The sequence below is a fragment of the Panthera pardus genome, unplaced genomic scaffold, assembly GCF_024362965.1.
Source record: "Panthera pardus isolate Hobbes unplaced genomic scaffold, ASM2436296v1 HiC_scaffold_6, whole genome shotgun sequence".
Taxonomy (NCBI): domain Eukaryota; kingdom Metazoa; phylum Chordata; class Mammalia; order Carnivora; family Felidae; genus Panthera; species Panthera pardus.
The window spans coordinates 65,689,731-65,708,942 of record NW_026526991.1 but is presented as its reverse complement, the minus strand read 5'-3'; the positions used below and the strand labels follow the sequence as shown (position 1 = coordinate 65,708,942).

The 19,212-nt window shown below is 57.2% G+C and overlaps 1 protein-coding gene across 11 annotated transcripts in view; it reads right to left on the bottom strand.

Annotated features, from left to right (window-relative positions):
* The window catches only part of KMT2D (lysine methyltransferase 2D), a 40,364-nt gene that overhangs the window by 10,627 nt on the left and 10,525 nt on the right, over positions 1 to 19,212 (bottom strand). For 2 of the 11 annotated variants that reach the window (XM_053895573.1, XM_053895579.1), the window contains exons 12-42: positions 18,065 to 19,173; positions 17,472 to 17,585; positions 17,011 to 17,121; positions 16,269 to 16,373; positions 15,325 to 15,506; positions 14,982 to 15,146; positions 14,780 to 14,889; positions 14,629 to 14,676; positions 13,760 to 13,981; positions 13,408 to 13,527; positions 13,209 to 13,322; positions 12,858 to 12,988; positions 12,627 to 12,774; positions 12,361 to 12,426; positions 12,073 to 12,183; positions 11,730 to 11,867; positions 11,540 to 11,624; positions 11,065 to 11,306; positions 10,893 to 10,966; positions 10,636 to 10,686; positions 8,701 to 10,512; positions 8,414 to 8,596; positions 8,197 to 8,333; positions 6,084 to 7,981; positions 4,343 to 4,466; positions 4,111 to 4,195; positions 3,939 to 4,020; positions 3,601 to 3,833; positions 618 to 3,500; positions 343 to 483; positions 52 to 219 (exon numbers count right to left, since the gene is read on the bottom strand). In XM_053895573.1, the coding sequence (XP_053751548.1) occupies positions 52 to 219; positions 343 to 483; positions 618 to 3,500; positions 3,601 to 3,833; positions 3,939 to 4,020; positions 4,111 to 4,195; positions 4,343 to 4,466; positions 6,084 to 7,981; positions 8,197 to 8,333; positions 8,414 to 8,596; positions 8,701 to 10,512; positions 10,636 to 10,686; positions 10,893 to 10,966; positions 11,065 to 11,306; positions 11,540 to 11,624; positions 11,730 to 11,867; positions 12,073 to 12,183; positions 12,361 to 12,426; positions 12,627 to 12,774; positions 12,858 to 12,988; positions 13,209 to 13,322; positions 13,408 to 13,527; positions 13,760 to 13,981; positions 14,629 to 14,676; positions 14,780 to 14,889; positions 14,982 to 15,146; positions 15,325 to 15,506; positions 16,269 to 16,373; positions 17,011 to 17,121; positions 17,472 to 17,585; positions 18,065 to 19,173 (11,192 nt within the window). The remainder of the gene's footprint in view (positions 1 to 51; positions 220 to 342; positions 484 to 617; positions 3,501 to 3,600; positions 3,834 to 3,938; positions 4,021 to 4,110; positions 4,196 to 4,342; positions 4,467 to 6,083; positions 7,982 to 8,196; positions 8,334 to 8,413; positions 8,597 to 8,700; positions 10,513 to 10,635; positions 10,687 to 10,892; positions 10,967 to 11,064; positions 11,307 to 11,539; positions 11,625 to 11,729; positions 11,868 to 12,072; positions 12,184 to 12,360; positions 12,427 to 12,626; positions 12,775 to 12,857; positions 12,989 to 13,208; positions 13,323 to 13,407; positions 13,528 to 13,759; positions 13,982 to 14,628; positions 14,677 to 14,779; positions 14,890 to 14,981; positions 15,147 to 15,324; positions 15,507 to 16,268; positions 16,374 to 17,010; positions 17,122 to 17,471; positions 17,586 to 18,064; positions 19,174 to 19,212) is intronic. The other 9 variants (XM_053895577.1, XM_053895580.1, XM_053895583.1 and 6 more) reach the window with 8 other exon arrangements.

Here is a 19,212-nt window from a genome sequence, read left to right as displayed (position 1 = left end):
CACCTCCCCAAGAACCTCGTCATCCCCAAGAGGTATTGCCGTTTTTCTGACCTTGGTAAGCAGCTGGGAATAGTAGTCAGGGCCCGTGGACAGCGCCCCACTTCCAAAGGCCCCCCTCAGCTGGCATTGCCCATTGACCGGGCAGCCACTGCCGAAGGGAGCAAAGAGGCTAAAATTGGCGGTGATGGTAGGCTCCGTTAGGGGCAGCAGGGACAGCTCCTAAGAGGGGCAAGATGACAAGGTTGGAAACCCACAGTGTGTACATCTCTGCCACTGCACAGCTGGGGGCCAGAGTGCCCCCTATCCTGGGATGGGACCATGGGGCTGGCTCCTGGGGGTCACCTGTTTCAGCTGTTTCAGCAAGGCCTCGCTGGCCCTGACCCCGTCCTCCTTCCGCAGCTTCTTTCGGGAGCTCACCAACCTGTCGCTTGCCTTCTGTACCCGCTTGGGCTTTGGTGTCAAAGGCTTCCTTGCTGCTGTATCCTAAGCCAGATAAACCCACAGTGAAGGCTGCTGTCTTCCTCAGAGCCCTCGCCTCCTGTTTGAACCAGACATGCTCACGCTGCCCTAGGTTGCAGCCCCAATTCTATCTGCTCCAATCCATCTAAAGTACTCACCTCCTTGTTGCTGGGGGTACCCTGTAGTTTCTGCTCCAGCCCAGCCAGCTTGCTGTCAATGTGCCCGTTGATCTCAGCTCGCAGCCCCTCGGGCCCCCGCCCAGTGCTGAGTTGCACATTCTTTGCCCGTAGAAGCTTCTGCAAGAGCAGATGCCCGGCCTCTGAGCGGGGGCCTGCCAGCAGGAGGTGGTTGCTGGTACCTGGTGCCCCTATTGGCTCCCCGTTGGCCTCCCTCTTCACCGCCTGGGCTCCCAGGGCACATGGCTCTTCCCGAGGCTCCTGCTTGATGCTGAGATGGGGTGGCTCAGGCACTGCCTGCCCATTCACCTGCTCCAGATGAATGCTCTGCTCTGGCTTCTGGGCTTCCACTAGGTTGTCTGGGGGGTCCCAAGGTCCCAGCCCCTTGCCAAAGAAGGTATCTGCAAGCTGGGCAGCAGCAGGTGAGACCCTCCCAGGAGGCAGCTCCAAGGATGGGCCCTGGGGTTTTGGAGTCCCTGGCTGGGTGGGGGCGAGCTGGGCCTCAGAGGGGAGCTGGGATGGGACCAGGGGGCTGGCTCCTGGGGGCTGTGAGGAAGGTCTCTTTGGCTCTTGGGGGCTGGATGGTGGAGGTGTGGGATGGACAGGGCCAACGACTGGTCCTGTGGATAAGGCTCCTTGTGGGGTGGGGAGCCGGGGTGGGCCCTGAGGTCGAAGCCCTGCCCCTAGCTCCTGGAGGGGGCCAGTCTGGGATCCAGGGAAGCCCCCAAGTTGAGGCTGGCGGCCTAGGAGGCCCTGGAGGGGAGAGGGCTGGGCCCCAGGCTCCTGGTAGGGTGGGGCATGGCGCACTGACTGACTCTGCTGCAGCTGCCGCTGCATGAGGAGCGCCTGTAGCTGCTGCTGCTGCTGTGGACTCAAGTGCCGCAGCTGGGGGTTTTTGGCCAGGACTCCTTGGAGCTGTGCTCGAAGCTGACCCACCGTAGGCATGACGCCAGCCCCGGGCAGGCCCTGCCCAGCCTGGGGGACAGGTCCTGATTTGGCAGGCTGTGGCCCTGCATTATTCTGCACTGGCCGCTCTAGTCCAAGGGGCTGTTGGGAACCCAGAAGGTTCTGGGTCATGGTCCCAGGCTGCTCCCCTAAAGGAACAGAGGATTGGGCCAGCAGGTGGGGCATAGATGAGGCCTCAGAAGATGATCCGCTGCCTGCTTGCCCATGGCTTCCCACACCTCCTGTGTGGAGCAAGTTAACTTGCTGCTGCTGTTGCCCTGGGACCCTCAGAGGTGGCTGCAGCTGCACAGGGTTGGGCTGAGGCTGGGCCTGGGGCTGGACAAGCAGGAGCTGTGAGTCCCCGGAGAGCGAAGGCTTTACCTCCCCAGGTTCGGTCGCCACTGACTCAGGTATAGTCCCTATTGCTAACGGCCCTCCCTGATGTGTGGAGGGCCCCTCAGTGGCCTCTGGAGGAAGAGCTGTCTCTACAATGCTTTGTTCCTTGCCCGTCAAGAGGACAGTTGGGCCCAGGGTTCCGGGGTTAGAAAAGTGTTGCACAGGCTTGGCTGGTATGCCAGGGCCAAGGGTCACCTGCTGCTGCTGCTGTTGCTGCTGCTGCTGCTGTTGCTGCTGCTGCTGCTGCTGCTGCTGCTGCTGCTGCTGCTGCTGGGGAGACAATAAAGTTCGACTCTGGTTCAAGAGGCCCATCTGCTGCTGTTGCTGTTGCTGCTGCTGCTGCTGCTGCTGCTGCTGCTGCTGCTGCTGCTGCAATTGTTGTTGCTGTTGCTGCTGCTGCTGTAGCTGCTGCTGCTGTAGTTGCTGTTGTTGTAGTTGTTGCTGCTGCTGCAGCTGCTGCTGTTGTAGCTGCTGCTGCTGCTGCTGTAGCTGCTGTTGCTGCTGCTGTTGTTGCTGCTGTAGCTGCTGCTGCTGCTGTTGTTGCTGCTGTAGCTGCTGCTGCTGAAGCTGCTGCTGCTGTAAGGAAGCCATGGGCTGAGCACTCAGTTTGGGCTGCCCGCTGTGTGGCATCAGGCCCTGCTGAAGATGGGAAAGGCCTGCCATGGATCCCTGCTGTTGGTGCTGTTGCTGCTGCTGCTGCTGCTGGGCTGTGACCAGCCGGTGTCCCATAAGGCCCTGACCCTGCTGTGCCAGCTGGGGGGAACTCAGCACCCGGGACTGGGTAAGAAGTACCTGTCTGTGAGGACCCTGGGGCCCCAAAGCTCCAGGGTGCTGCTGCTGCTGCTGCTGTAACACTGCCACCTGGGCAGGGCCCAGCATGCCCTGGGGCCCCTGGGGTGGTTGCGGGGACAGCTGCTGGACCAAGAGGCCTTGATGGCTACTGGGAGGCAGAAGCCCCGGGGGCTTGGGACCCAGAGCCTGGTTTGCCTGTACCCCCAAGCTCTGCTGCTGTTGCTGCTGGATTGCCACCTGTCCTAGGAGGTGCTGCTGCTGTTGCTGCTGCTGCTGCTGCAATTTCTGGGCTAGTTGCATGCGTTGCTGCTGGAGCTGTAGCTGCCTCTCCTGTAAAAGTCTCGAATCAGGTCCTAGGCCTCTAAGAGCAAGGTTGCCAGGGAAAAAGCCCCCTGAGGGGCCAGCCAAGGCCCCAGTCCCACCAGAATGTTGCTGTTGCTGCTGCTGGGCCAGGGAGGTGTTGAGGAAAGGGCCACCAGGCTGTCCAGGGAGAGCCATGCCCCCTGGGGGCAGGCGAAGACCTGCAGCTTGCCCACCCGGAGGCCCCTGTGGTGGCTGCAGCCCATGGCCAGGGATCAGCTGACCGGGGAGCTTGGTGAGTAGCCGGGGACTCTGGGAAGGGCTGAGGGCCAGCACAGCTGAGTGTTGCTGTTGCTGCTGTTGCTGCTGTTGCTGCTGCTTATTCCGATATTCTGCCATGAGGTTGGTGTGCTCCTTCTGCTGCTTCCGGACCTAACACAGGAGGGTTGGGAGGTGAGCCTGGGGCCTGCCCACCGGAGCCATCCCTGTTCCCCGGGCTCCTGGTTTCTAGCCTGAAGTCTGCTTTCCCTACCTGATCCAGCTGTTTCTGGATCTTGCTCTGCTGCTCTGTAACCAGCTTGAGCTTCTCAGCATCAGCTTCTGGGAACTCACGGCCAGCCTTCTTGGCAGTGCGCTGTTTGGCACACAGAGCCTTCCGGGACTTGCGATGCACACCGATCTGCTCCTCTAGCACCTTCAGCTGCATCTGTAGGAGCTGCTGGGTATGAAACAGCCATTCCTCATACTGCCGCTGGTCAGCCTCATCTGGGAAAGGAAACAGGGTGTCAGGATCTGCAAAAGGGTGATCCCAATCCCTCTTCTTCCACACACCCCACTCCCTTGCACACTCCTCCCCATCCCCCTACTCACTGATCACTCCCTGGGCAAAGGTGGGTGGATTGGGACGAGGCTGGGAAGGGTCACCAGCACTCCGCTCCTGTGATGAGAGAGACTGCTAAAGGGTCATTGTTCCATACTAGGCCCTAAAAAGGGTGGCCTGATTGTATAGGACACAAGTGCCTACTCCCAACTGATCACTTACCTGGCCACTCCCAGCTGCCACGTGGTTCTGCAGATCACTGCCGGGCCCCCCTGAGAGCCTCTGGGCTAGCAGAGATACTTGCTGCCTGGAGTCCACCAAAGCAAAGGGGATGCACAGGTGATGGGGAAAGTTGAAAGGCAAAGAGGTGGGACAAGTAGGGAAGGGGACCAGGAAGGAAAGGGAAAAGACTGGGAAAGGAAAGAGCCAACCACCCCCACCTCCCACGTCTTACCTGTTCATACCAGGTGCCACTCCAATGCTGCCCTGAGCCATCACTTTCTTGATGCCTTTCAAAGCCACCATCTTGGCCTTTGCAATGGGATCAATGATATCTTCTGCTGCAAATTTGTCCAGATCTGGAGAGGGGAGAGCCAAGTCAGCTGGACATTGGATTCAATACTCCACTCTGCATCTGCCGTTCCTTCCAACACCTTGACCTCCACCAAACCAAGTAGAACAATGGCATGGCAAGAAAGTGTTAGAAAGACTAGGAGCCAGGGAGCCTGGCTGACTCAGCTTTATTATTCACAAGATAGTGGCCCTGTTTTTACTCACACAGTGCCAAAGGGTACTCAGTAAACATTTGCTGAGCTAATGTATCAACGTCATTTGACTTCTCTGAGCCTTAGTTTCCTCCTCTATTTGACAGATCTTGTGATTCCCTACTCTGCTGACCTCACAGAACTACCATGAGGATCAAATGTAACAAAGACTGTGAGTACACCTTATGACCTAGAAAGCATTCTTCAACAGAAGTACTCTTAGGGCAACTAGTGCAGCCCAAGAACCCTAGATGTGGGCACTGTGCCAAAGTCCGAGATGCCAGTGCTGCTCTGGGCACCACATGCATCACCTACAGCCCATTTCTTGCCTATTCAGGATGCTGGGTTAAAAAGGAGAAATAAGCAACCACCCAAAACTTACATCTTCCTAAAATCCTGCACATTTTATATTTCTCCACTGCTCTCACAACTTCACTCTCCACTTTTTAAAGGACTAACCTGGGGTGCCTGGGTGGCTCAGTCAGTTGAGCGTCCGACTTCGGCTCGGGTTATGATCTCACGGTTCGTGAGCTTAGGCCCCACATCGGGCTCTGTGTTGACAGCTCAGAGCCTGGAGCCTGCTTTGGATTCTGTGTCTCCCTCCCTCTCTCTCTGCCCCTCCCCCACACGTGCTCTGTCTCTCTCTGCCTCTCAAAAATAAAGAGAATTAAAAAAAAAAATTTTTTAAAGGACTACCCAAACTCCCTTTCCTCCTATTTTAAGGCCACAAAATAGTCAAGAGGACCAGAGGAGCAGGATTCAAACTCTAGCTGTTAGCCGTATGATCTTGGCAAGTTACTCGCCCTCCATGCCTACTTCCCTAACTGAAGACCCTGGCAGTACCTATTTAATGAGTTTGTTGTGATTCAATTAGACGACGATGGTAAAGTCCTTGGCACACGGCTTAACAAATGTTATCCCAATAAACAGTATTGAATTTGAGATCTTCCTCAATCTGGCCCCCCTTCTCACGTCTCCAAAATTAGGGTAGTACCCACTTACCTTCCTCCACATGGAGTCCACTCTGGCCTAGCCACCTCAATATGGTCTCCAAACGCACTCACCTGCTTCCCCCCACAACATTTCCCACTCAAGGGCCTGTGCCCGCCTGGACTGCTGTTTCCTGCACTACTTCTCTCCAGCTCCCGATCTTCTGGTCTCGCACAGCTACAAAGCCCTTGCCAACCAGGCTTCATGCATTCATTCCATTTGTTCAAGTATCTAACTGCCTGCTCTATGCCAGGCACCATTCCTCTGTTGGCAAAAGCTACAATGCTTCTGCCTGCACTGCTAGTATGGTGTTTAGCCCATGCTCTTTGTGTCCCACCTCCCTCAGCTGGGGATTATCTTAGGTCTCTAGCTCCAGTGTCCATTTGGTGGTAGCAGTGATCACCCCTGAGTAACTAAGCCAGTGCCCCTGGCTCAAGTTACCTGTATCAGGGAAGAAGCTGTTAGCCAGCTGCTGCTGCATGGCCAGCTGCTGAGGTTTCATACACATGGAAGGTGGCATGGTACCCATGGGCTTCTGTGCCAGCACTGGCTGTGGGCTCTGCTGGGGCACCAAGCCTGCCTGCCCCCCGTGCTGCCCACTTAGCATATGTCCTTGACTGGACACCATGGCCATGGATGGGGCCAGGCGCTGCTGGAGGGCATGTGCTGGTGGCTGGGTGGGCATCAGTGGTTGGGCCAAGCCTGGCTGTCGGGAACCCCCAAGTCCTAGGGCAAGCTGCTGTTGGGGCCCAGCCAAACTGGGAGAAGAGCCTTCATGTGTCAAAGACATGGCCTGGGCAGGGCCTGGTGTGGCCAGCAGGGAATGCTGCTGCTGCTGCTGCTGCTGCTGTTGTTGTTGCTGCTGTTGCTGGGCAGGCTGCAGCTGTGCTGAAAGCTGCTGCTTCTTCTGCAGCTCCTTCTTCTCATGCTCCAACAGGTCTTCGATGAGCAAGGGTAACTCACTGGCTACCAGCGAGCTCTCCATCTTGTCCAGCTCATCCCCTGATGCTGCATGTCCACCGGGCAAGGTCAGGGCCCCACTCTCCAGCTCAAACTTTTCCAGCAGGGAGGACCCTCCTGGGCCACTCAGCGGGCTGGGTGTCAGCAGGTGAGCTGGTGGTCCTCCTGTGGCCCCAAAGGGGCCCTTCTCAGTTGTGTGCCCACTGCCGGAAAAGGGTCCTGTGCCCATCCGGGTGTCCCGGGTGCCCATCACACTCTGTCCTGGTTTCAGCCCCAGACCTAGGGAAGTGGTGGCAGGTGCTGGCTCTACCTTGGGGGTGGTAATGGCGAACTGGCAAGGGGAAGGGTGGCGCCCACCTTCCTCTACCTTGGGCTTCACCTCAGGGAGCACCGATGCCAGACGGGCCTCAGAGACATCAGCAGCAGGCAGAGGGCGCTCATCAGGGCCCATGGGTCCTGGCTCCACCCCCCGCAGCAGGGCCTCCCGCTCAGCCTTTTCATTGGCCGACTCTACCAGCCTCAGGTGCTCATTGAAGATGTCCTTCTTGTCCCCAGTATCCAGCTCAGGGTCAGTATAGGCCAGCAGATCAAACTCATCCCCATTGAGCAGGTCATCCAGGTGAGGGTCATTGGTCTCCAGGTTTTCCAAGGTGCCCAGCTCATCATCTCCCTTGGCCACATCCACACCCAGGCCCAGGTGAGCAAGCTCCTCATCATCCTCTAGGGCCTTGTGGGCATCAAAGTCATCATCCAGCTCAGGATCCTCACAGGGTAACTTCCCAGCTTCCAGGGCCAGAGGAGGAGGGCGGCCAAGCTCAGTGCTTGAGGTGGGCCGGCTGACCAGCTCCAAGCCAGTGGGCAGGGAGGGACCTTTGGTGTGGGGCACTGGATGGAGACTACTGTTCAATTCAGGGGCCGGAGGTGCTGCGGGTTTCTGTGGGGGAAGGCCTGATACTGCCAGGCCTCGAAGCCCTTCAGGAGCCATTCGGTGGGAGTCCTCACTTACTGGGTAAAAACGGGGTCTCTGAGGGGGGCCCTGCCCAGGAAACGGAGCCCCCCCAGGTCCTAGTCCTTTCTGTACATTGTGCCGCAACTCAATGAACTGGGCAGGACCAGCTGGACCAGGCACTGGCTCTCCAGGGCCAGGGAGGCGGGCGGGAATTCCTGCCAAGGGGGAAGCTAGGGTTTGGCGGCCAAGTTCAGGCCCAGGAGTTGATGGAAAGCGAGTAGACATGGCAAGGCGCATGGAGGTTGCTGTTGCCTGCTGTTGTTGCTGCTGCTGCTGCCACAGTTGTTGCTGCTGCTGCTGCTGCTGTAAGGGCAGGGACCCAGGATAGGGTGCTCGCTGATAGAAGGCTTGGGAGCCTCCCACCAGTTGCCTGGAAGAATATGCGGTAGTCAGTAAGATGAAATCAGGATCAAGTGCTAGAACATGGGCTTAGGGCATTAAGGAAGGATGGAGTTGACACAGTAAGAGGGAATGAGGAAGAAGAGTAAGTGATACTAGACAAGGGTCAGACACAGGAAAACCTGGGGCAACACACAACAGTGGTGAGATCTCCTCCCTTGCTTTACCCTTTGCTTTGGAGCTTACCGGCTGCTCACATCCATAGAAGAAGGGGTGGCTGGTGGAGGTGGCCGGGAGAGTCGGTCATCGCTGGGGAAAGCCCCTGGCCCCATGATGGGGCCACCCAATTTGCTTGGGGGCAGCCCCACAAGGCTACTCTTGTCCTGGGAGAGATGGAGGTGGATGAAGGAGGGGTTACCTTCAGTATCCTGGACCCGCCACCCCTTGCCACCACTCTATCTACCTGGGTCCCAGCAAAGGGAGTCTGGCCTCGATTCAGCTGCTCAAAGGCAGGGCTGCTGGGCTCGGCACCCCAGCTGCCCGGGGGCCCCACTGCTCCTGCAGCTGCCGCAGCTGTTTCCTTCTCTTGCCGCAGGGTGTTGCGCTGGATCTGCTGCCGAATCAGGAGCTCCCGTAGTCGCTGGCGCTGTGCAGAGAACAGAGAAGTGGGGTAAGTCCATTCTACTCCAATCACAGAGCTGGCACAAGAAAAGCAAAGATATGGGGGTTCACTCCAGGATGTCCACTCACCTGCCGCTGCTTCTCCAGTTCTGTCTGGCTGAGGCTGGACATGCCTGGGTCCTGGGTACCTGGAAGTTCAGGTGCCGCCAAAGAGCTACCCAATCCAGCCCCTGGGTCTTCTCGCTTATCGACTGGAGAGGTGATGCCTGCCCGCTGCGAGGCTCCATGCGACAGGTAGGGGAGGGATCCATCCGGTGCAGGTGGTGGTAGGACTGATGGGGGGCGTAGCGGGGACAGCCCAAAGCCCTCTCCTGTGGACCCACTGCTGGATCCCAGGGGGCTGCCTGATGGGTGGAAGTTCCCTGTGGCTACTGCGTAGTTTGTGCTTTGAGGCTTGCCCAAAGTAGGGCCAGGCCCAAAATGGCTGTTGATCCCATGGGGTGGAGGGAGACCAGGCTGAGGGACAGGGGGCTTTAGGGAAGGCTCCCCTACCGCCTGAGGGAAAGTGAAACGCATGGGAGAGGGGGTGCCCACAAATGCACCCGTCCCAGGGGACCGGGCAAAATTGGGGGGCTGCCCACTTGGGACCTTAGCATGGAGCTCACCTGCTGGTCCCGAGGGCAGGGCTGCTGGGAAGCCCCCAGCCCCCAGTGGAGTGTGGGCTAGAGGCCCAGCCTTGAAGGCAACTTCAGGGAGCTGGGGTCGGGGTGGCTTATGCAAGGGGGCAAATGGGTCACGGGACTGAGGACGTGAGGGTGGACGGGAATAAGGGTCAGGGGACTGGAAGCGAGGGGTAACAGGGGATGGACAAAAAGCCTCGGCAGACAAAGGACGGGGTGTTAATGGGGACTGCGAGCTGGACTGGGACTGGGGACTGGCAGGTACTCGGGAGAAAGGGTCTGAGGGCAATGAGCGAGGAGGCAGGGCACAGCAGCTTTCAGGGGGTGGGGGTTGGGGCCGAGGGGTCAACGGGGGCTGGGCATAGGGGTCAGGATAGGGGCCAGGGCGAAAGATGTCCGAGTGGCTGGGAGAAGAAGGGGCCAAAGCCTGGGCAGGGGGTGGCTCCTGGGGCCTTAGGCCCAAGCCCGGGCTCTGGGGCTCTACCTGAGATGCCCGAGGGGTCAGGGGGGCTTTAAAGACATCAGGTGCCTTTAACTCCAGGTTGCCCAGGTGGGGGCCTGAGGAAGGTGAGTCAACAAAGCCTAGGTTTGGGGGCCCATAGCTAGGAGAGGATGCCCCAAGCTCTTCCTTCTTCACCTCTAGGGCCTTCCGAGACTCCCCAAAAGGCGGGGGTGACAGCAGGGGCTCGGCAGCCTTGCCTCCCCCTATCCCTGGGCTCTCAGGCACAGCCAGGTTGTCCAGTGAGGGGCAGCGGGGTTTGAGAAAGGGATCGGGTGTGGAGGGCTGGTGCCGGGGGGTGCCGGGTGGGGTAGTGTGGAATTCCCCTGGCTGGCCAGTCCCAGGACGGGATGAGGCGCCCAGCGTCAGGGGCTGCGCAGGGGCCCCAGTTGGACTAGGATAGGGAGGATAAGTAGGTGGTGCTGTAGGGAAGCGGGGCTCCAGAGCGTAGGCGGGGGCCAGTCCAAAGGGGTCCTGCGAAGGCACTTGGGCGGGCACCTGGGGTGGGAGCTTGAGGAAGAGCTCACCGGGCGAGTCGGGGCCGGGCACTGTGCCCGCCGGCGGCTTCAGGAACCCGTCCGCAGAGGTAGACAAGCCGGCGGGGGTAGTGGGGCTGCCAATGAAAATGGTGGGGGCAGCAGCGGGGGGCGGACTGCCCAGTGCCCCTGGCTGGGGGGGAATGCGAAGATGTAGGGCCGGTCGGTCAGTCTTACGGGCCATGTCGCCCACCTTGGTCTGCTTGTTGATCTGGCTCTCAGCCTGCTATAGGGGGAGACCAGGCACAGAGCAGTCAGGCTGCTGTGGCAAGCCCTATGTCCCCCACACCCTCGAGAGGCCCCCAGCTATAGGATCTGGATGGCGCGAACCAGCCTGGCCCCCACTCACCTTTTGCACCTTGTTGATGCGGTGAGCTGCCCGGTTATCTTTGGCCTTTTGCTGAGGGATACAGGACACAGCCTTAGGCCTAGGGCTCAGTTTCATGCCCAGCCCCCATCCCTCACGTCACTCACTCCCTACCCAGAAGCTGATCCCTTCTGGCCCAGTTGCTTTGGGAGTGGGTAATGGAAAGAACTGAGGTGAATTTCCCAAAAACACCCTCGAGCCCCAGTTCCCACCCTGACCTAGGCTCTCTTCCGGCTCACCAGGTAGGGGGCTTTGTCAGTAGCTGGAACTTTTCTCCAGAGTTTCATGATTTGTTTGCAACGGCTAGACCAGTCTGGAGAGCAGAGGTATTTTGTTAGAGGAAACTTGGCAGGTGACCCCTGTGCCCACCACATTCCCAGGTTGTTTCCCTTGCCTCCGTTCCATGGGTACCTGGGTAATCTTGCTTGAGATTGGGAAAGTTAATGTTGGCATAGAGCACAGGTGAGATGGTAGAGAGCTGGCCCAACTCCTCATCCTTCTCCCAACGCTGAAGGCTCCGCTGGTTATAGGAGAGCCCGTCGCCCTCTCCCTCCGTGGTGGGGGTGGTGGGGGTGGAGGGCGTGGTGCCCCCTGAGCCTGTCCAGGGGCTGTCTGGCTCACCGGGTTCCGGGCTAAAGAAGCCCCCGCGCTCCCTGGGGCGCAGGGGCAGAGAGTCACGGAGGGCAAGGAAGCCAAGCCCCACCCCAGACAAACTGCCTAGAGTTCCCAGGCCACTGCCCTGCCCCCATAAGGAGGGCCACTAACAAAGGAGCAGAGACAAGTGTTTCTACAGCAGCACCCCGGAGTCCAAGGTCCCCTCCCTTGGCGTGGCCCCAGTGGAAGGGACAGCAGGGACTGTCCACAGAGGTTAAGCATAGATACCAACCTAGAATCCAGGAATGGGGACTGGCAGAGGCCCGGGTAGGAGTCCATTGGGCTGCTGGAGGGGAGATTGCCCAAAGGGAGTCCACCTACAAGAGGCACAGGATCAGAGAACGAGAGCAAGAGGCCCATTCTGGGGGTGAGCTTGGTCAAATCTGGACACCCAGGCTTGATGCCACTGCCATCCGTATCACCTTGAAGAAAGGGCCTCTGCAGCGGTGTACGGCTGCCGTCCGAGCCAGGGGTTCCACAACCCAGGTGCTGCTCTCGTTCAGAACCCAGAACATCCTTGAAGAGCTGCTGCAGGTCTTTAGATTCCATCTTGGGCAGTTCTGTGGGGGATTGATGAAGGATGCCGCTAAGGAAGACTGGGGATTTGACGGGACACTGCAGGGCCACAAATGGCCATGGCCAGGGAAGGTGCCCAGGACTCCCCACCAAAGAAGCTAGCTGTACAGATGGCAGTCCCACAGGTAGGACCTTCTCCTTCTCCCACAGAGGACCCTTACACACGACAAGGGTGGGCCACAGCCTCACCTTCAGTGGGAATCCTATCTAAGTCAGAGCTAAGCATCCCTTCACCCGGAGTGCCAGGCTTCTCGGGGTCACTGGGCACTGGGGATGCCTTTATGCCTCCATCCTCAGGTCCTGCAATTGCCAAGAGAAACCCGTCAACCAAGGACAGTGCAGAGGCACCACACTAGCCACCCTGGACCCCAGAGGGCACGAAACAGTTTCCAGCCGCCAACCAGATGGTGCTCAGGGGCAAAACATGTTGACAGAAGCAAAACTAAGAGAAGACACAGTCCTCTCAGCAGCCCTCACCTGGTGTATCTGCTTTGCCCTCCAGGCCACGGGATTCTTCATCTGCAACATCTGGAGCATCATCTCCTATGAGCAACAGTCCCCACTCTAGTCAGAGATGCCCTACACTTGATGCCCAGAATGGGCCCCCAGCTCCACAGGCCAGGGCCTTGGCCCACCCTCAATTGTGGGAGGCCAGCCTGTCCCCCACCAAATCCCTTCACCAGCCTCTAAGCACAGAGGGGAAGTTGGATCCTTTCAGACCACCTCACCCCCACATAACTGACCTTTCTGTGACGTGGGGAGCTCCTTCCTATCTGAGCCACTATCCCCCTTGGCTTTTGGGGCTCCTAGTCCAAAACTGGGCCGGCCCACCCCAACGGCAAAAAGGGCCTTCCGGCTCAGGTCCAGCAGCTCCTTCCCAAAGAAGGCTTCCTGCAGGAGGAGTAAGAGAAATAGGCCTCTTCATGCTCCGCAGGGCAGACGCACCGTCACCCTGCAGAGAGCCAAAGACCCACCTGCAGATAAGCAGGAAACATGTCTTCCAGTTTGCTCTTCTTGCGCCCACGCCGCTGCTGCTTCTTCTTCTCATCCCCATCAGCTAAGCTCTGGTCCACGGGGCCCTCTGCAGGTAGGTCTGCAGGCATCACTGGGGACAGAAGGGGAGGGGTCAGCCCCTCTCAGGGGACACTGGGCGTGCTGCTCCCAACTCACTCAAGGGATACTTTCTGCCCACTCTCTCCCCAGCACCAACTGGGCCCACCACCCTCATGGCCCTATGAGTGAGCCCTCACCTCCCAGGCCTCCCTGGCAGTGCCCCATAGGTCCTGGAATCCCCACCTTCTCCCAGGCCCCACTGGAGCCCTCACCCGTCTCACCCTCGTCGGGCTGCCCATCCCCACTCAACACCTCCGCCTGTGCAGCAGGCCCCTTTTTCACACGTGTGTGGGATTTCCGCTGTCGCACCATGAAACCACCAATGCCTAGGGAGAGGGAGAGTGAGACAGAAGCTGCCAGGGACCTGGTGAACTGTCCCTCACCACCCACCTCCCCATTCCAGGGCCTCACCAGGCCGATAGGGTTTGCGTTTGCGTTTCTTGCTTTCCTCGGTCTCCTCTCTGCCAGGCTCTACATCAGGACTGATAGGCCCCTCCAGTTTCATTTCGCATTCCATGTGCTCCACGCCACCTGTGTACGGAGACAAGCGAGAGAGGGAGGAAGATCAGAAGCACGCGCCCTTTTAAGCTCGTCATCCTGCTATCCGAGAACAGAGAGCCCAGTGCTTTGCCACAGAGCCATCTGGACAAGCCCAACCGTGGTTTGAGGGGGACTGGGAGTGGCACTGCTGCCCCACCCAACGCCCCACTCTCACGGGAGTGCTCCCACTACTTGGGCACTCCCTGAGATTCCCCAGCCTGACCTTCACCCTTGAGCAGCTCGTCAGCATCCAGGTCCCCATCCTTCTTGTCATCAGGGCCAAGGGCATCTGAGGGCTCAGAACCCTCTAGCCCTGCCTCCCCTGGGAGGCCAAGCCGTCCTCGCCGCTGGCGCCGCTTGTGCAGGGGTGACATGGTCAGGTTACGCAGCACGGCCATGCCAGTTTCTGTCAGCCACACACCCTCAAAGCGAAAGTATTGAGGCTCTGCACAAAGGAGAAGAGCACGTAGCCCCTGGATGGAGGCCCCAGAGAAACCAGAACTCCAAGTTTCAGCCTAAGTCCCCAGCTGGGACAAAAGCAGCAAAAGATGGACCGAGGTGAACGCTGGGGAGGGAGGGCTGGAGGGGACAGGCCACGAGTAGGTGCTAGCTGAGGCCTGAGTTCTCCATCAGTGACCCAGAGGGGTTCACAGAGACCACTACTACAGAAGCCTGACTTTGCTCAGGACTCACACTAGTTCACTCAAAGAATTCTCTAGCTACCCAGGCCTAAGAAGGCCCCTACTTGCCAATGCCAGCGTACAGTGCCCACATCATGATGGAGGAGGAGAGGCCCCTTCACTGAGGCCCCCTTCACTGAGAAGAAAAATCTTTGTTCTGTGCTCTCTGGAGATGAGATTCTGCAAAGGCCACATTGCCTAGTGGAATGAACTCTGCCTGGGAAAATGGAGGCCTTGGTTCTCGTTATAACTTTATCACTAACCTACTGGGGGTGACCTTGAGCAGGCCACTCAACCTCTGAGGATCTTAGTTTCCTCCTTTGAAAATGAGGAGATGAAGTTGGGTTGGAGCTGGACTAGACAGCGTCTAAGGTCTCTTCCAGACTTGGCATTCGGGATTTCTGTGACTCACCTGGCTCTTTCACCTTCATAGGCACCAACTCTGGAGGAGCAACAGGCGCTATGGAAGAGATGGGCAAACCAAGGCAGCTTGAGGCCCTGTCCCAAAGTAAGACAGCCCTGCCCTGACCCCTGCTCCCCTCTCCCCAGCACCTGGTACTCACCAGCAGGCTTTACCACATAAGGCTGGCAGGAGACACAGTCAAAGCCCTCGTCGGCCGCCTGTTCCACGTCATCCTCTGTGAAGAGGCTCTCGCAGCCAGCATGCATCCACCTGGAAGAAGGGAAACAGGAAGAAATAAACCCAGACAGTGCAAGGCTAAGAACAGGGAAGAGGAGACCCATATAAGGGGAGGACACCCTCACCGTTCACAGTGGCGGCACTGGATTAGGAGGTCCTCTTCCACATATGGGGCATGACAGATAGGGCAGGTCACCAGGCTAGCGCAGGGCCCGCAGTGTGTGTAACTATTCTGCCATTCACAGTGGAAGCCAGGGGAGGCAGCCCCACACTGCATACAAGACACACACCTGGTGGGGGCAGAAAGACAGACCCTCAGTACCTAGCCTCCCCAAGGTATCCAGAGACGTCTTCATTGAGAAGCAAGCACCCAGCCCAGCCTTCTAAACCCAGCCTCTGTCACGTCAGCAACATCACATCCCTCCAACATCTCCTGCCCAGGCCGCTCAAGATCCCAGGTCTCCCTACCATTTGCACTTCCAGCCACCCTTGGGCACGGTGAGCAGTGGCGGGTCCAGGCAGTATGTGTGGTAGCTAATGTCACAGTCATCACAGAGCAGGAGGCGTGAGGGGTCCGAGGCCTGGCCGCACACCTCACACACGATGCACTCCACACAACGCCAGCCCTTTAGCAGCATCACCTTGGTGATCTGGGGCAGAAGATGGCAATTCTTCAGGGTGTGACGTACAGGAGAGGGAAGACTTCTTAGGGGAGGGTGGGACTTACGTGGGTAGGGCTGGAGGACCTCAGTGCTCAGGCCAGACCTCCATCTGAACACAGGAAGGCTACGCAGAGCACCTCCATCCCCAAAAGTAGTGACTCTAAACTTAGGGTCCCAGGGATCTCTGCTGATCAGAGAATGGCCTCACCCAGCCACTACCTCATTACAATCTTTTGCTAGCCAAGTCCCCAAAAGACTGTGGGTAGAATTAGGTTGTACCTCCCCCAACATTTCTTGAACGTTTAGAATCTGCTATCGCTACAAATTAGTGAATGTCAGCAGTGAGTTCTAAATCAGCATTAATGAAAACCCCAAAACAAGTGACCACACTTGGGTCAAAAACACTGCTTTCTCTTTGCAGACTTGTGCTTATGATTTTGGTTTTATATTTTATCTCCAGACCATGTAAAGTTTTCACAACTCAGACGATGGATTAAATTATACCAATCATGATCTACGACAAAGAAACTTAATAAAGACCACCATGATTTCCAAAGTACTTTGCCCCAAGATGAGTTTGTAACCACTAGTGACTGACAAGTAACTTCCATGACCAATGGCCATTTTAAGCAAACAATATCAATTATACTCAAATTAAAATTTTTTAAATAGTGTGACTAGAATGGGGGCCTAATGTAAGAAATAACTGACCCCATTTCCCAGTCCAGGCCTCTTGGGCCTTGAACTCACCTTGCTGTTGACACAATAAGGGTGATAGCACTGAGAACACTGGGAACAGGCAAGGAGGTGGCCCTCTGCTCCCCGTCCAAAGCTGCCACATACCACGCACATGTCCTAGAGAAACACAGAGAAACCCGAATGTCCAACCTGGCCTCTTCAATCCCATTCAGTCCCAGCAACCAACTACAACACTAATCTGAAAGGGGGGAGTCAAGGAACCAAAAACCCACCCCCCATTGTCAGGACACTTAGCTATCACGGGCCTGTTCCTTCCTATCATGCCTTGCTCATCTGACCAGGGAATCTGAATTGGTACATCCTGACATGGGTAAAAGGAAGGAGAAGTGAAAGGAAGGTAAGAAGGATAAAGACTAGTCAGGATGAGAGAGTAACATATCTGACAAAATTCTATCAGCTTTGAGATGATTCAGGTGGGAACATACATTAAATTCCCCAGGCTATAAGCTTCAATAGGGCAGAGATCATTTTTGCCTTTTTTACGGCTATACCCCTTGCTCCTAGCTCACTGCCCAGCCCAGAGGAGACACTAAAGAGAAATTTGATGGATGGACAAACAAACAAACAACATGATCCTGATTCACTGTGTTTTCACATTAGCTGGGTATCCCCAGAAGCAGGTCCTCAGTTTGGTCTTCCCCATTTACCCTCCCACCAAAATATGCCCAGCCAACATCGGGTCTGCCAGGTCTCAGTGCTGAGGATGGAACTATACCACAGGCAAGTACAGTACCTGCATTAGGACAAACTTGTCTGTGTTGGAGAAGAGAACCACAGTATTTTGCATGGTGTCGTCATCGTCGTCTTCTTCCTCTTTGCTGGGAGAGCTATCGATATCAGCAACCTTACAGGCAGAGAGTTGTGGCAAGTGAGGCAGCTAAATCTGCCCCCACTAAGCCGCTTTCCTCTTTGGTGCTGGGGGGAAGGAGGCGTGAACCCCTGGCTAAGATGAAGGCCAGGAGCCAGGACTAAGAAGCAGAAGAACACCCCAGCTCCCAAACTTGGCCTCAGCCCAACAGCAGAGATTTCAGAGAAGCCTGGGGGCCAGGTGGACAGAAGCACAGACATAGCTGGACAGGCCCTAGGCTAGCAAGCAGGTAGGTGGGCGTGCAGGGGACTGGCAGGATTTAAAGGGTGTTTAATCTTGAAAGGGCCAGCTGAAGCATGTTTGGGAAATGGGAAGCCTCTCCTTACTACCAGAGTCTCAATGGAAGAAGTAGTTGATTTTAGCCGGGCCCGTCCTCTCCCGCGTCCTCCATGTGCTCCTCCACGTGGCCGGCGTCTTCCTGGGAAACTACTGCTGCGACCCTAAGTGAGGGAAGAGGACGATTACAACAGCAAGTAAGGAGTTTGTAATCCTGTAGTGTACTGGGTCTACAGGCTCAGGGGGGAAGGGAAGGATGAACGGACAGAGCATGACAGGTGATAAGGCCCAGGAGTCCTACTCAGGGCAGGGGAAAAGCCAAGCTCTCCGTGACAGGTAGATAGCTCCAGCTCAAACCATGCCCCCATCCCAAGGAGAAAGTGACCAACACGGCACAATGAGAAAAACACTGGCTAGAGAGACCTGACTTTCTAGTCCTCATTCTCCTACTGGGTAACTACGAACCCGGGCACTTCACTTCCCTCTCTATGTATCAGTATTTCCCTTAACAAAGAAGATCAACAAAGGATCCCTGAAGAGTCTAGGATTCAGTAAACCAGGTAGAAAGCTATCCGTGGCATAGGATCACACATCTGACACTGACATCACATTGACCACAACCAGTGGCTGGATGGCCTCTCACCTGTTTGATGCGGGAACGAGCTGGGGAGCTACGCCGCCTCCCCTTGTCCCCCTCAGCTTTGCCTCCGCCAATAGCTGTCCCAGCATCACACAGTAGCGAGTCGTCAGTCTCTGGCAGCGAGTCAGTACAGAGTCGCAGGGAGCCCTCATCTCGGGCTGGACTAACGTCTGTAGATACCCCCAGCTCCATGGACAAGGAGCCGCCCCCTTCGGGGTCGGGAGAGCCTAGCAGGGGCTCGGAGCCAGGAAAACTGGCACTGGCATCACCCTGGCTCAGATTGGAGATCTCATTAACGATGTCGGATTTGATGAGAGTGGGTGGGGTAGGGGCCACTGGTGCACGTGGCTCCTCTTGCTCTTCACAGGGTGAACTCTGCCCTGCCTGCTTGCATTCTGGGCCATAGACCTCCATAGGGGTCACAGGGGCCAGCTCCTCGGGGTCCAGGAGCACAGGGGAACCCTTAAGTTCACTAGCCAAACTGCCAGGGGTCTGTCCAGCCTCTGGCTGTGAACCAGGAGTGTCAGTCCCATCCAGAGGGGCTGTATCTTCCCCCAGACCGGAGAAGTCATCCAGAGCTGGGGCAGGACTAGGTGCAGGGCAGGAAAGGTTACCCATGGGGGAGGGGAGAGGACTAGTAGGGCTGGGTTCCAAGGCTGGGCACTCAGGTTCTGGGACTTTCTCAGTCTCCATCTCATGTGGCTCAGCCTCATCTGAGACCTCCACTGCCTTCTCCATGGGACTCAGTGGGGAGGGAATGGACAGTGGCAGAGCAGGAGGAGAGCACTGGGAAGGAGGGGAGTTTTGGGGAGGCAGGGAATGCTGCAGGAGTGGAGAACACTGAGGGGGAAGGGGTTCCATCAGGATGGGAGAAGCTGGTCCCATTGGGGAGCCTGGAGATGGGGGAAGGATCATAGGAGGTACAGGCTCAGGGTCAGTGCAGTTAGCTTCTGGTGGAGGGCTGATGGGTGTCTCTAGGATGGGGGCAGCCAATGGCGACTCAGGATCACTGTCCCCTTTGGCACCAAAGGGGTATTCTAACTCCCCCAAAGGAGACAGGGCCGGCGGGGCCACAGCTGTAATAATAGGTGAGAGTGGAGGAGGAAGAGGATCTGGAAATAGAAAAAGGGAGGCTCTTAGATTAGATGCAC